The sequence below is a fragment of the Bactrocera dorsalis genome, chromosome 3, assembly GCF_023373825.1.
Source record: "Bactrocera dorsalis isolate Fly_Bdor chromosome 3, ASM2337382v1, whole genome shotgun sequence".
NCBI lineage: Eukaryota > Metazoa > Arthropoda > Insecta > Diptera > Tephritidae > Bactrocera > Bactrocera dorsalis.
The window spans coordinates 1,736,694-1,752,396 of NC_064305.1; the positions used below are offsets into that span (position 1 = coordinate 1,736,694).

Below are 15,703 nucleotides of genomic sequence, written 5' to 3' on the forward strand. Positions count from 1 at the left end.
ACTGCCATTCCCAGCTTCTTTATGCGTTTTAAAGCAAATAAATTTTAATGATGATTGCAAAGTTGATGATCGCGCCGACGACGAAGTTGACGACTGCGGTGCTTAATGACTTGCCACACGCAAATGCGTATGAAGATGCCTGTTACAAATTGCCGACTTATTGGCGAACAGGGTGTTAACGCAAAAGAATGTTTAATATTTCTTTACAGAGACAATTTTTAAAAAATCAATACAGGGTGCTTAGGGGTTCCAAGGCTTGTAGGTAGACAGATGTTTAGCTGCCCTGGAATTGAAAGCAAATTTCACAGACTTAGGGACTGAAGAGTTTTCATGGGAGGCGTTTTTACGTGGTGGATCGCAAACCCAGCGCACAGCCCTGTGGAGCGCCTTCTCACTTTAGCTCGCCTTCAAATGGATGTTCCTTGGCTACCCAGAGGATACTTTGTCCAGGACCGGTAGTCGTGAGCTGCTTGAGCCTGAATGGCGATCAGAGAACTTGACTCCATCCTCCTTGCTAGGTCAAGCTCCAGCTCGGGAAGTATTCGACACAGTACACGCCGGGTGAAGCAGAGGAAGAGGAAGACCTCGACTCCATTGGAAAGACCAGGTGTAGAAGGACCGGGCTTCGTTTGGAATCTACGAGTATAAGAACTACTCCAACGGTTACACTTGAAAGGTTACTAAACCTGACACCAATTTTCATTACAGTCGAAAACTCAATCAACAGCAAAATTGGCGGCGCTAGAGAAATTTTCTACAAGAACCTTCGGACATTGCTCGATAGTCAAGAGGTCGTTGGGTAAAATGAGCCACATACCGTCATGCTTTATTTGGGAGAGAAGGTTCAAGTTCCGCTAGAAGCAAGGACACGCGACCTAGAAGCGGAAGTTTCAACATCTATACGGACGGATCGCAAAAGCAGTGGGCGTCAGGATCTATTGCGTGGAGCGGGATCTCAGGAGACCCTTAAAGCTGCCGGAATGGTGCAGTATATTTCAGTTAAGTCTTTCCGGTCAGGAAACCTGTTAAGACTGCAGTAAATGTCGAATAGAATATTAATATACATATGGTATGTCGATAGCCAAGCAGAAATTAAAGCAATAACCTCATATGACAGTTCGTCAGAGAATATCCTTACAAACAGGAAGGCAGTAGATATAGCGCTTGCTGGAAAGCGGTTGCATATTCGCTGGTTTCCATGACACAAGGACGTTCCGGGAAACGAAATAGCTTATGAGATTACCAAAAGTGCCAATCGGGGGACTTCCAATCCAGTTCAGGAAATACTAAAGTCGTTAAAAACGTTCCTCAACAATATTTCCGAAAGGGCCGACATACGGATCAGGGTGAGATGCAATGCCTTAGGGGCATACTAGATCGGCAAGATCATTTGCAAGGGCCCGGAAGGACAACACATAATATTTCTAATCACACCGTCTCGAAAAGACTGCGGAACCGATCTCTAGAGATGGTCTAAAGATAGGTCACAGCTTGCTGCCTTGCTTGATACATGTAGAAAGAGAAAGAAAGTAGGCCTGGGAGAGACGCTGGAACACCTCCTCTGCTTATGTCCGGTATTGTCTTGAATTTGGCTTAGATATCTCGGAACTTCACAGTTTAAGAGAGTGCTGGAAATATCGGAACTAGATATCAAGTCTCTATTTAAATTTGCAAAAAGCATTGACGTCCTGCATGCCGTAAATGACAGCTAATATTAGTAATGAACCCCTCCATCTAGCGTTATAAAGGACTTGTAGGTATCTGTATGCGAGAAAGCCAGTGTAAACTAACCTGCTCCCTTAAGTCTTCAGCAACAACCTTATATTTTTATGAGTATTTATCATTGGCCTTCAGTGGATCAGTGGTAACTCACACAGTCCTTTCGCATAGGCGTCTGTCTGCCAATTTTTGTTCGTTTTTAATTTTTGTTCTTCCTTCCATTTTCCTTCCGCTCTTCCTTAGGGAGTTAAGGCTTTCATTGAGAGCTTGAGAAAGGTGTTTAAAACAAGCGATTAACGTGGCGGGCGGGCAGTCATTAACTGCAGCGGTATTAACGGCAAAATCCGCTCCATCCTCTCATTTGTTTGTATGTGTGTATGTCTGCGCTTGTTGTTGTAAATGTTTTTGTTTGGATTTATTTATATTTTTTCCAACAAAAGTTCTGCAATTAAAAGGCGAATTATTGCTTGCCACATGTGTCTGATTTGTGTTGGTAACAATTTCAGCTTGTAAACTCGCATGTGTATGGAGGCACACATATGTACATGGAGACATGTGTGTGTGTGTGTGAGCGCAAACATTTTTAAACCAGAGTTTCGCACTCTCATACCGATTGGCGCGCAATTCCATTGCACATGCTTACATATGTATATATGTACACCCAAGGTTGCCTTCTCCATGCCTCAGGCTACATGCCACATGCCACTTTTAGGCGCTGTTAAACAAAAAGTGGGCGCATAAATGGCAACAATAAACATTTCATTTACTTAATTTAAATAAATCAACTTTTGTAGCGCACTGTGGCCATAATTATTGTGCGCACACGCACACATGCATGTGTATATGTATTTGTTTACACCGCCATACATCCATATCATGTGTATCTACAAGTGTTGCATGACTTATAAATAATTTTAACTGTTGTTATTTGCTTTGTTTTTGTGCCTGCCACAGATTCTGTTGCCGCTTATTTGTGCGTGTTGTTTGTTGTTGTTGATTTTTTGCCGTTTTTTTATTGTTGATTTTATTTTTCCACTGTGATTTCATAATTTACGAGTTGTAAAAGTTGTCAGACGAATATGTTGCACGTTTTTAATGGTTGTGGCAATTCACTGAATACAACATACATACATACGCACACATGCCTGCCACAATTGCGCTGCACAGCCGCTGCTGTTGCTGCTGCTTCCTCGGTTGTTTGTTGCCTGCTGGCACTTCTTTGCCACTGTTGCCGTACGATGATGTATGTATGTGTAGCACAGCGTTTGCGTATATGTTGCCACATGTTGCAACATATTTTCACGCGAAATTTTCTAAGATAAAAACACGCGCATTTGCCAGCAGAAAGTGTCGTTCGTTTCGGTTGCCAGTTTGATTGGCTGGTTGGTGTTGGGTGATGATGGCTTGGTTGACTGAGTGATCGTGCGGTTCCTGGAAGCGTTACGCACTCGTAAATTTTATCAACAATTTGTAGCTGTCGCTCGCATATTGAAGAGTTCGCAGAAAATGTGATAGCACGAATTGTTGTTGTACTGGTATGTATGTGATATATATCTATGTAAGTATGTGTGTGTACTGGTATGAATATTTAATGACATTAAAGGCTGATTGTCTTAGATTGCCAGTAATCGCTTTCGTGTTTACGATTTACACTTTATGCCAATAATTTTCCACTTAACATACACGAAGTGACAAACTTTGGTTCAAATATTTTTCTATGGACCGGCCTATGGCCTGATAGAAGCCCCATATCCAGGGATAAGATAGTCTTACTGAGGACAAAGAGCTCACTAGATCGCTTACGATCGATCTTAGGCAAAAAGGATTTTGCGACAGCGCCTGGGCCGATTGTAGTTCAGCGCTGGTCAAGTTCCCACGAGGAGCAGCTATCCAGTAGTAGGGTATACGAGAAAAGGGGAGCACCGACCCATTCTCATTCTACTGTCATCCTACCTACGATTCCACTGTAGCCTGTCGTCCATACTAGTTTTATCGCAAAATGATTCGATGCTCTTGATAACGAAGGTAGGTATTCCTTAACCGGTTTTGAAGACCCGACTAGAGAGCTCAGGGCAGGGCGGCGATATCCTGCTATCATAGTGGATAGTTACTTTTCTGAGGGAGACTGCATTCCAGAGCAGTAAATATACCGCTACCTTAACGACAGCAACCTCGGCTTGAAAACCACAGCAATTGTCACTGGGGTTGATAGAGAGTTCCCGAAAATACAAGTATATCCATCCACTTACCTTCGCTTCCGGCTCTGATCCATGTCTTAAGAAGCTCATGCTTTCGGAGTCGATCGGGATATAAAATGAAGTCTACAACGATTTCAGTTAAGGATATCAAAGTCCTTAACTGAATATTGTAAAGGTTAGGTTCGGTTATACTGGCTGGCAGTCTTATATCGAAACCTACTGGTCCTTTGTAATGCTAGATGCAGTATTAAATGATTAAGTTGGGTTATGTCTGCTAGACCTACTGGTCTCTTGTAGAGTCTGGAACTGATCCTTCAAGCTGAATGTTTGTCCTAATGGATGTCAACGCTTTTTGTGCAATTGTATATAAAATTGATATATAAGTGAAGTTATACTTCTTCTATTGTTTTAAACAGCGAAGCTCTTCCGCAAATTTCATTGTGTATTGCAGAATTCAGCTATCGAGTCTCCTTGGTGCAGCTCTATTATGTGTTAAGATGAAAGAAGATTTTTACAGCTTAACCGCCCAAAACACAAACGTTTCTGTTGCGATAATACTAGGTAGATAAAACTTGATTATATACAAAGACTCTTGGATCACAGTTTTCTATTCTTAGCATCGCTTGTGTAAATTATAGCCATTTTAAGTGGCCCACTATTAGTTACCAATGCACGCAGGCAAAATGCAGCAAATACCTGGAAACCAAAAGCAGCCACACGCAATAAATTGCAGGCGCTTGACCATATCTACAACCCGCTAAGTTTGCTGCCAATCAGAACAATTTGAGCGCTCGAAGCCAGCGATTACACGCGGCTGCTACTACTTTACTACTCGACACAAAAAGCACAGCGTGGCACTCAATATTAGAGCACTAGCGCCAATCGAAAGATAATCTACAAACGTGCCACCATCACCGGCTTTCAGCACCTCTGCAAACACATACACATGCACGCGAAAAATGCGGCACAACAATAAATTAACGCTAATGATTAGCGCGCTAATCCAATTCGTGAGTGCAAAAATCAATCGCCGCGCCAAAATATAGCCCCATCAGTGCGACAACAACTCAATAGGGGCGCATGCTTGTGTGTGGCACGTAGCCAACTGTGATTTTCGCTGGTATTTTGGGCGTAGAATAGCCGCAGTGCATTAGCTAATAAACATCACAATTCATTAGTGGCATGCAGCATGCGGCAAGTAGCAGTGTGCAACGGCACTGCTGCGCTGTGGTTGCGCCTCTTTATTTGCTGTTGTAGCAACAGGCGCACCGGTGAATTGCAACAACTTGACATTGTAAATTACCGTAATTTGCGCGCACAGCAGCTGTGCTTTGTTGTTGCCAGCGGCAAGCTTATCGAAAAATGTGCATCGCACGCTGTGCGCCGCAGCGCCGCTGATCGTGAAATAGTTAAATGATTGCTTAGCTGTAAATGCGAATACCTGCGCGCAAGGTCTACGCCACAGCCGCATTTATTTATGTTGGCGATAAAATCGCGCCAACTACTGCAGCCTGCGCGCAGCGGATAACCGATCGATGCAACGTTGTGCTGACGCCCATTAGGCGTGTTGCAAGTTGGTCGAAGGCTATGTTTAAATTGCAGATTTTCAGTGAAGATAGCGCGCTGCTTTGTTGCCATACCCTTTATTGTTGTGCGATCGCTGGCGCGCGCGCGCGTTTGTCCACTTCGCTGCATGCCACTTAAGCGCGCCAGCATATGTTTAGCTGTTTGCGCTCCTTTTATAGAGAAACATTTTTATTTTCCGTAAGCCCATTTGTCGCCTTGGGCGCATGCGTCGTATGTTGCACGTTAAAATGCCATAATTTCAATTGGTTTACGAGGTGGCACAAACGCACCACAACCGCATCAGTACATGCGCACATATATTATATACGTAGCGCGCGCTAGTCACTTGCCGCAACTAGCATACCGGCCGTTCGCCTACCGCCCACCTTTGCGCGGCTTGCAGCGCTCTTAGCTGTGGCATTCATTCGAAAGGATTACAATAATTGAGTGACGCGATTAGTGCTGCGGCTGCGGAAATTGCAAAATGTGTGCGCCAAGCAGCTGCCTACCAATGCCACCACCGCGACTTCGGCTGCAGCAATTACACTGATGCTGCGTCGTCTGTTGGGGGTGTACACAAGCACAAGCTGTGGCGCTTGCCTTGGCGGTGGCCACAATTTTTATGACACCGCGGTGGCTTTGTAGGCAACGCGCGGCGCTAATAGTGTGGCGCGGCAGGCGTGCAGGCTCGCCTACAAGAAAATCCTTTTACATGCGTGTAATCTTTAGCCGCTTAAATTGCTTTGTTATGAATATAAAATAGGCGCTTGGCTGTAATTGCAATCTCGGGCTTCATTAGGCGGAACTTACATGTGTGCGCTGGTGCGTTTTCACAGGTAAAAGCTCAATTAATACGGCGGAGTTTATAAAGTTAGTGAAGTGTGCTGAGTATTTAAATTTGCAAGGCAATGCATTTCAAGTGTTTCTTCTGGCATTTATTGGGCACTTTTTCATGATTTTGAGATAAGCGCGCGATTGGTGTGGTTTCTCAGAGATAAAAGCGCTGGCGTCTAATCGATATGTATTTGTTTTTATTGATAAAAGTAGAGTTTGTTGGAGTGTTAAATGAGAGCTTTTGGTGAAATTCTAAAAGCTGGAGATTTCAGCGAATAATTAAATTAATGTTTAGAACTCTGATAAAAGTGGCAGATAGAAAGGAACTTGTTTTGACTTGGCATAAAGTTAATTGTATCAACACAGTACTCATTTAGTGTAGATAAGGCTAATTTCTCTTCTAAATGCCTTATCGAAAGGTGGTATCTAACAATAATGTGTGGTGTATTCTTGTTTCGACTTTGATAATTGATTTGGAATAATTCTTTATATTGTGTGTAAAGTGCGCGGTTTTGTGGGCTTACAAGAACTCTACTCCTTTTATTAGAACATTTTTCAACATCTCTTTCAGTTGCATCTTTTTTCGACGCCTTTTTATGATCGAGGGAGTGAGGATCGGCTAAAGAAATACATTTCATTAAAGCTTATTTTTGTATAGTTTGGATCAATCTGACCGTGGGGTAGCGTCCTCTCCACCTTGCTCAGGATCCTAGTGGCAAACGGACTTTTGCAGGAGCTTGAGAAACGAGACTGTCGGGTGGTAGTTTTAGCGGACGACCCAGTCTTTTGGTAAAATAAAATTAGTAAACACCGCTAACGATCTCATGCAAAGATATCAAAATGTGGCAATCAAGTGGGCAGAGAGAAATGAATTATGCATAAACCCAAATAAAACTGAGCTAGATGCAAAACCCCTGATGTCACTCTCTCTCGTTGGGAAGCGCTATTTTGCATTCCATGGACAGGGTGGATTATTTGGGGCTTATCCTAGAAATAAAGCTCTCATGGCAGCGAAATATTGAGGAGCGAGTGAGGAAGACATCGGCGGCCTTATGTTGTTGTAGAGGAACAACCGGAAAATGGTGAGGTCTCTCAATAAATAATGGTGTTCTAGCCCTATGAAATCTTAGTTAAGCCAATGTTGTTTTAAGGAGTCGTTGTCTGGTGGAGGGTATTCGGCAAAACTGCACTAGCCAAGCAACTGAAGCGTGTTCAAAGAACGGCCCTCATCGGTATTTGTGGTGCACTAAAGACAACACCAACAATGGTACTCAATCTCATTCTCAACGTAACAGCTGGAAACATATTTAGCTAGGAGGTATTAGATTTAGGGAAAGTGGGTATATGAGGGGCTCAGGGCAAGGGGATATTGTTTCGATCGGTTTCTTCTCTGCTCACACACCTGCGAGGGACGGGGTGAAGCCATTGGAGAAGAGGTGTAATGAGCTTCTTCGCGGGGGAATCGAAGTTTAGAGGAAAAATAGGAGGTGGTGTTTTCTTTCGGGAGCTCTCCATCAATTCTAGTTTCAGTCCACCAGACCACTGTAGCGTCTTTCATGCAGTGGTGGCTGCCATTAAGGTAAATATAAATAGCCCTAAAGCGCAACTTCCTTCAAAGAGATGTGCATTCACTCTGATTACCAGGCGACTATACTGGATTTTGAGTCCAAGTGAAGGAGTACATGATCTTATTAGCAACAACTTCAAGCTTTTTTTCTATAATTCACAGTGAAGCCACCGGAAACTGCAAAGCCGATGGATCTGTTAGGTAGGGCACTCTTGTTGCAATTTCATTCGTTTGGAAGGGTTTCAGTTGTTCGATGGGCTCTTGTGCTCTAGCGCTGGACATATGTGCCTACAGTGACCTTGGTATGCGTTAGTCAACAACCAGAACTTGTGCGACTCCGACATTTTTCTGGACCAAAGTGAACCATAAGTGGTGCACCTTACTAATTGCACTTAGCAAAGATAATCTCGCAACTATTGTGGGGGTCTTGACTGAACACTGTCCAATACGTATACGGTATACGCAGGAAGGCTAAGCGAATCATCTTCTGACTTTCTTATACATTGCCCGGCTTTTGCCAGACTGACATTGAAATATCTCGGTAGAACTTAGCGAAGTGACTTGAGTTGATAGCTGACTACTATAGCGTTATCTGTTCGATTCGGTACTTGTCAATCAGATGATAGAGAATTAACATAAAAACTTGAGGATGTACATTGATGATATCTGATTTTGCTTCCACAGAGTAAAGCAGAGCAATTCAAATACTTAAGTCTTACTTGCTAGAAATGCTAGCCAAAATTTCGCAGAAAGTTTTGAGCGAAGCGTTGGCTTTAGACGAACTAACTAAGTTGCGAAGACACTTTGAACTTAATTAATTTGTTTGAACTATGCGTCACTTGGCAGACAGTGTTGCATGAAGTCTGCGAAGCCGAAGGATCACATGAATCACATGTAAAGAACACTTAATTAAAAACAACACACGTAAACATACCAACACACACACCAACGCCTGCCAAGTGGCAGCCGCGGTCGGTGCCGCACTGATGCGCGTAATGAAGCATCATTAATTTCAATAAATTCACTATTACAACAGATTGGAGCCAAACAAAATATGCATGCGCAGATACAACAACAATAACAACAACAGCAATAAAAGAACAACAAACACACACGTTGCACGCTGTCAAATGCGCAGTTCGCAAGTTTGCATGCAAAATGCAATGAAAGCGCAAAAGTTGCTGCCAAAAGTTTGATGCGCGCAACGCCCGCGGGGAGAAGAAGCGCACGTATGCGCTTGTCTGTCGGTGTGTTGGTGCTTGGGAGCGTAGGTGTGTGTGATAGCTAGTAAATACGGCGAAATATGAACTTTTCAATGCCGGAAAAGCAGCCACAAATGCAAATGATGCACATGTTGCACATACAAAACACGTACTGGTATATATGTGTGAGCGCATGTGGGTGTATGTGTGTGTATGTTCTTTAGGTATTTCATTGTGCATGCTGGTGAAAGTTTAACGGCGCTCATAAATACTAGCGCACAATGCATACCGACACGTGAAAGTTAGTTAGATTGTAAATACCTATACTATATAGTACATTGTGTGCAGGTGGCATGCAACACGCGCACGCACACGCGCGCGCGCACTCAAAGCAGACATGCCTCACTTGCCATAAGTTGTGTTGTAATAAGTTTGTGCGATGCGGCGTTAATCATGCTAACAACGATGGCTGCGTCAACAACAACAACAACATCAAAACAACAACAACAATAATAATGACATGCACACCAACCACACACACACCATGCGCACACATACAGCCACACAACGGAAATGAGTTAATTGACTTTTGTTTTCTTGCCTTGTCGCGGCGCAACGCCAGCGCCGCCAACTTCGGCTTGCGTCGTGGCATCGCGCATAAAGCGGAAATAACCCAGAGTTGCTTGCGCCGCAGACACACAATCACAGCTGAATGCATTTGTAGTGGGCGGGACGTACGCAGTTGCCTTATTATGTCTGCATGCTAATGAGCTGTTGCATGCCACATGCCGTCTACACTGTATGTGTGTATGTTGACAAGCTTTCTTTGCAAATTGTGCGCGTAGATTCTTCGGTAATTAGCTGATGAAAACAAGGCAATTTTCATGAAATTCTCATTGTCTGGTTTCTCGGCGAAAAACTACGAGTAGTAATTTTTATAGGCTTCTCTTCAAACCAACTTTACTCCATTAAGAGAGTTCTGGATTGACCAAAACAAATACTAATCCGATGTTGCAATATCAGGGGTATATGTTGGACGCCTCAAAACTTCTTAGCCAAGCTCTCGCAGTCATCAACGATGTGTGTAGTTTAGCGTTGTCCTGATGGAAGACGAACCCCTTACTGCTGTTCAGTTCTGGCGGTTTTTCCGATTGCTTGCCTCAATCTGATAAGTTGTTGACAGTAAAAAGTAGAATCGACAAAATACGAAAATACTTTTTCGACTACCAAATATATAGGTTATGTCTAACACAACCATGTTGTTTTCGAAAACTTTATATCCCTATAGATATTTCTACATTTATTGGCTACAAACCTTCTACAGCAACGAGTCATTTTTGGAAAAAAATCCCAGCTTGATCACTTAAGTTGGCTAACACGAAAACCAATTTACGACTATGGCTGGTAAAAGTTCGAAATAAATATTCCTGTGCCATGACTTATCATATAATAATTAAAAAATACGTGTCTTCCAAACTAAACAAGTCCTTAGGTACAAGAAATACCATTTTCATTTAAATTTTTTATAACTGATTGAGTTTACATGCTTATGAAATTACTTGTGTTCGTAATATGGCCGCCAAAGTAGATGCGCTCGTTGTCCGTAACAGCGTAGAAAAATGGCCGATTGATGTCAAATTCGGTGCACTTTTCGATTTCGGTCAATAGAAAGGACACTAGAAAAGCCAAAGAGGGAAAAATTTGAAGCAAAAAGTTTATAACTTCAACGCCTGCAGGCCAGTTATTAATCACCTTTTGCGGACGATGCGCCGGTGCCATCGTCGTTGATTTCAATTGCGGCTATATGCCTTATTTGCGATATCTTCGTTATGTTAAAGGCCGTTAGAAGGCGCGTAAAGTCGATACAATCGTTGAATATCGCGTTTATGCCAAGCTTGAAGACCAAAGCGTTAATAGTCATTTCAAATGAGACTCATATGAGACTTGCAAGTCAGCTCAAACTAGTTACTCACCTCCTTTAATATCTCATTAATGAGTAGATTCGATTCCAGTTTGACACGGGGCATACCCAATTTCACGTTTCTCGTCTTCAACACCGACGGTAAGACGGTGATATCGACGCGTTGCAGCTTCAGGTCCTCTTCCAGTTTCGGCAAACCGTCGATCTCCTTGGGTATGAGTATGATGAGCTTCACATTTAAATTACGGTAAGGTAATACCAGTGCCGTGGCCTTCAGTTCGTCCAACTCACCGAATGGTAATTCGCAGTAGTCGTGCATCATAGGCACCTCCACCTTCTCGGTTGGCGTTAACCAGAAATCGCTTTTAGTTAGAAATTTCTTCGGGAATGCTTTCCGCCATTTGCTCTCAAAACGGCCAATGCTTATGAGCAAGTTATGCTGCAGTACATCCATTGTGTCAGCTGCAATACGTGTACGGATTTGGTCTTCCGTCTGTTCATTAATCCAGGTGTTAACGTGATGTGTGATTCTTTCTAGCTGCTCAAAGTTAATATTCTCCGGTCGGGTTTGAAATTGTTCCAAGCAGGTAACGCGGAATGCCATATCGATCTCAAAACGGTTATCCACATAGATGGCATTGTGCTGCGTGAAGACAAACTCGTCCTTATTGGCATTGCGGCAGGCTTTGAACTCTTGTACGCCCTGATGAGAGCTCTTCAAACCCATCGCCGCGAGCAGTTCGCGATGGGGCTCTCGTATGACGGAGATGCTGATTATGGTCAGTAGCGAGCGTATGGCGACTGGCGATATAACGAAATTGCTCGTTGGCTCATGTTTGGCCGTGACATAGATCAAATCGGATTGAAAGAGCGTACTGGCTGCCGCTGACGAAGACAAATTGCGTTTGACGTGAGCTGCAATTGAAAGGACCGTGTGTATCATGATGCAGCACTCAATTAGTTTAGGTTTTGTTTACCTCTAAAGCTCATATTATCTTTAATCGAAGAATGGTTGTGTTTTATTGCTTTTAAAAATTTTGTATTACATTTTCAAAAATTTTGAGACTTTTTTTTTTGTTTTTTCTATGTTGAAAGCTTTCAAATCTAAATTTTTTTCATTTGTTTTGTTATTCGGAGAAAAATTAACAGGGTGCTGCAATAAGCAATACAACGAAAAAAGAAATCGTGTGGCATATTCGCAGTGTGAACCAGACCTAAAATGATATTATTCCTCTGTAGGCTGAAGATGGAGTAGGTATATCTCAGCGGACTATGATTTCTGATAGTAGAAAATGTTTCATTTAAATCAAATGGCAATTGTTTATCTACACACTAGGTGGTCCTTGGTCATCAGACCTTCTGCCTTGTAAACCACTTAATTCAGATTGTCCTCTTAATCCTGTGTAATCACGTACTCCTTTCGCATCACTTAAACCCACCGAACCTATTAGAGCCTGTTCACCAGGTGGACCATGAGTACCAATACTGCCTTGTTCGCTCTTGATATCCATTAAATTGCGATCCCTTTTTGCGCTAGGTAGTCGTGCCAATTTCAGTGATCCAGCAAAACTAGGGGATCCTTGCAATCCAACTGGTCTACTTTTCTTATAGCCATCTGCAGCACATTCTTCTTTTGTAGGATCTGGATTTTCAAGCTCTCCAATTTTTGCTGATACACCAGATGCCCCTAGCGTTCCTACTAAACCTTAAGAGTTACGAACGCCTGGACGGACAGGCTGTTCCTCCGGTTCAAAAGTGCAGAACTTCTACGTTCACTTTTTTCACATAGTAGTCCAGATAGTTATTCAGTTAATCCTAACATTCCTAGCGTTACTATACAACCCTTAGCACTTGATATTTCACGGAATCCCTAAAAAAATTAAATAAAATTTAATTGCATAGGAATACAAATGCGGTTTTCTAATGAAATTCTCAGTGGACATAAATGATGTCCTGGGGTTCCGGGCTCACCAAGTTCCCATGGTATTGTATATTAAAGAACCGGACCTTTTTCCTGCGGATATCCGAGTTTTCCACGCAATCTCGCAAGTCCTACCAGGCAGTGTGGTCTTACTAGGCCCTGTGATCCTGGCGGTCTTGCCGATCCATCTTTTCCAGATCCTTCTGGATTACCAGCAGCACCCGGAAAGACCTAAATCGCTCGTCTAAGTTCTCTACGTCCATCATCCTGATAAGAGGTACCAAAAGGACCTGGAGCTCCTGGCAAACGAAACATAATAGGCAACCAAACCTTGAAAGACCCATTTAAAGTTCTATAATCAATTTCCGGCTCAACCAGCTCCAACTATTCCATTAATATGTACACATACTTATATACTTGCAACATGTGCTACATTTGCATTCACTACCCGCCGCTACCACGCCCATTTCAGCTAAACGGCTAACACGTCTATACCGTTATTATGAACTAACAATGGGCTCATTAGCGCACGTGCCACAATCCTAAAAATTGACTAAGCATTCATGGAAAATCCCCACACTGCCACACATACACACAGACACCACTGTGAGTAACCACATTTATTACGCGCTGGAAATTTTTCCGCGGCATTTTTCGATTTGTTATTCATGTTGCAGTGGCAATTTGCCGCCAACGTGTAATCGACACTGGGTAATTGACAAAACGGTAATTGATAATTGCCAATTGGCCATGTGTTTGTTGTTTATTGTATACTTTGCAATGGTTATTTTATGTGTTATTTTGGCCGAGCATGAAATTAATGCGATTGTCAACTTCGTTGAAATTTTGTTTCCGAAAAATTTTGTTGCAAATGCAGACAGCTGTGCGCTTAGTTGCCGCATATCAACTGCCGCACTGGTGAATCACTGGCTTTGTTATGCCCGGTGGTCGGTGGTCGGTGGTGGTTGCAATCATACGTTAGTTATGCACTTTCTGTTTTTGTTGTTGTTGACCCACTATACTGGCTGTCATTTCACTTGAAACTTAGTCTCATTTACATTTCCGACGAAAAGTTTGCTAAGACACTTAGTTGTGGAGAAGTATTTCATGAGTCACTATTTGTCACTCTTTGGCAGGATATATGTTAGTGCTTAAGAAGGGATAAAGAGGAATGCTGTTCTTATGAACATTTTGAGGTTTCTCATCACTTGTCTAGTCACCGGAAACTATGGCAAACCTCTTAGACCCTGTTTCATCTTTCTTATAGAGCTGCTTGCTTTTATTAACTTATTGAGTCGACCTTATCCTTCATTTCTGTTTGCCTTCCAACCTTTTCACTATTTTATTTTTATCCGGTTCAAAGGATAAGTCTTTAACTTCAACTGTTTCTGCCTCCAGTGTTTCTTCAAGTAATTTTTCCTGAATATGCGAATCTTTTTTTCACGCTTCGAGAGTGCCAATGCGACCATATTCAGTTAGGGCGACTATTATGGCGGCGATGAAGAGCTACCAGTTCAGAAGGCTTTCGCAACTTCACAATCGCTAGTTGCTGATCAACGCTTTCTGAGCTCGTGCATAGTCCGTAGATTCAGCGGTCGAGTGCACGGGGACTGTTCGTTCCTATCCTAATTTAATTTGGATCTGGGTGTCTTTGCTTGTCAGCTCATCGGCCTTACAATTTCCAATGATTCCGCTGTGACCAGATACCTAGACAAGTGTTATGTGGAAATAGCTTCATGCTACTGTTTGTGAGGTTATGCACTCTTTGGCTAGCTTTGTGTTCACTGTTAGCGAGCTCAAGTCCTATGTAACAGCTCTGATATAGGAGTGGATGCACACTTCACTAAAAAAAGCCGAATTTCTGTAAAGTACATCTGTTGCTACCTGGATGGCTGCCACTTCTGCTTGAAAGAAACTGCAGTGGTCTGGTAGTTTGAAATGGTAGTTGATTGAGAACTCTTTACGAAGACTCCTCCTTCCAATGAGCTTTGAACGATTCGTGAAAAGGCTCACTGCGCCTCTTCTCTAGCGAATCCGCCTTCCCACATAACTCACGGAGGTAAGTTCGCGTAGAAGATGCCGCTAAAACTAGATTCGGCGGCGAAGTGGTCCAAGTTCTCACGATTTCGGATTGTCTCTCTCTGGCACCCTTAATGTGCCCAGTTTACGGGAGTCTGATAGCGGAGACTGGTGCTATATGTAGAATCGAACTAAATGCCTTCGATGATATTGCACGTAGTGCCCCACTGATGACTACAAGTACGAGAGCCGCTCGCTGAATACGATCTAGCTGTTTAGTGAATGTGGCTTTCTTAATTACCCTCTATTGGAATAATTTTGCTGAGTTGTCTGTTTTTACCACACTTCAATACTCGCTCCATTTCCCCCTCCGCCTTGATCTTTTCTCTCCAGTATCATCTATCAATCTCGAAACATCAGATAAAGAAAGTAATGACCCTCAGATATGTCTGAATTTCTACTTATGAGCTCCCCTCCTAAACTAACCTAGTTAGCAACCAGCTTTGCTTGAGTTCAGTAATATATCCCTTATTCGACAACAACAAAGGTGCTCTGATATAGGAGGTGCTCTATAGAATGTGTTTCGTCATCTCTGATGTCTCTCTTTTTTAGACTTTGCAAATTAAAATATTTACTTTTACGAAACAAACGTTTTCAAAGAGCTTGCCACATCATGTTGTTGCTATTTTATGTAGTTTTCCTGCATTTAAATTATGTCCACTGAAATTGCGTAAACATTTATTATTCATTTGCGAA

The 15,703-nt window shown here is 42.7% G+C and overlaps 1 protein-coding gene across 1 annotated transcript; it reads right to left on the minus strand.

The window, feature by feature from the left end:
- Window positions 1-10,561: 10,561 nt before the first annotated feature.
- LOC105230176 (antitrypsin) lies at window positions 10,562-12,130 on the minus strand. Its single transcript, XM_011210799.4, has 4 exons — window positions 11,985-12,130; window positions 11,060-11,922; window positions 10,839-10,980; window positions 10,562-10,762 (listed from the first exon to the last, which is right to left on the minus strand). Exons 1-4 carry the CDS (start codon window positions 11,995-11,997, stop codon window positions 10,626-10,628), a joined length of 1,155 nt encoding a protein of 384 aa, XP_011209101.2. The 5' UTR covers window positions 11,998-12,130; the 3' UTR covers window positions 10,562-10,625.
- Window positions 12,131-15,703: the final 3,573 nt, after the last annotated feature.

Excerpts from the sequence above, each read along its gene's own strand:
- LOC105230176 (XM_011210799.4), bottom strand. Across the intron at positions 10,981-11,059 it reads TTAATGAGATATTAAAGGAG|CTTGGCATAAACGCGATATT; the intron begins GTGAGTAACTAG and ends TTGGTCTTCAAG. Across the intron at positions 10,763-10,838 it reads CGGCGCATCGTCCGCAAAAG|TGTCCTTTCTATTGACCGAA; the intron begins GTGATTAATAAC and ends TGGCTTTTCTAG.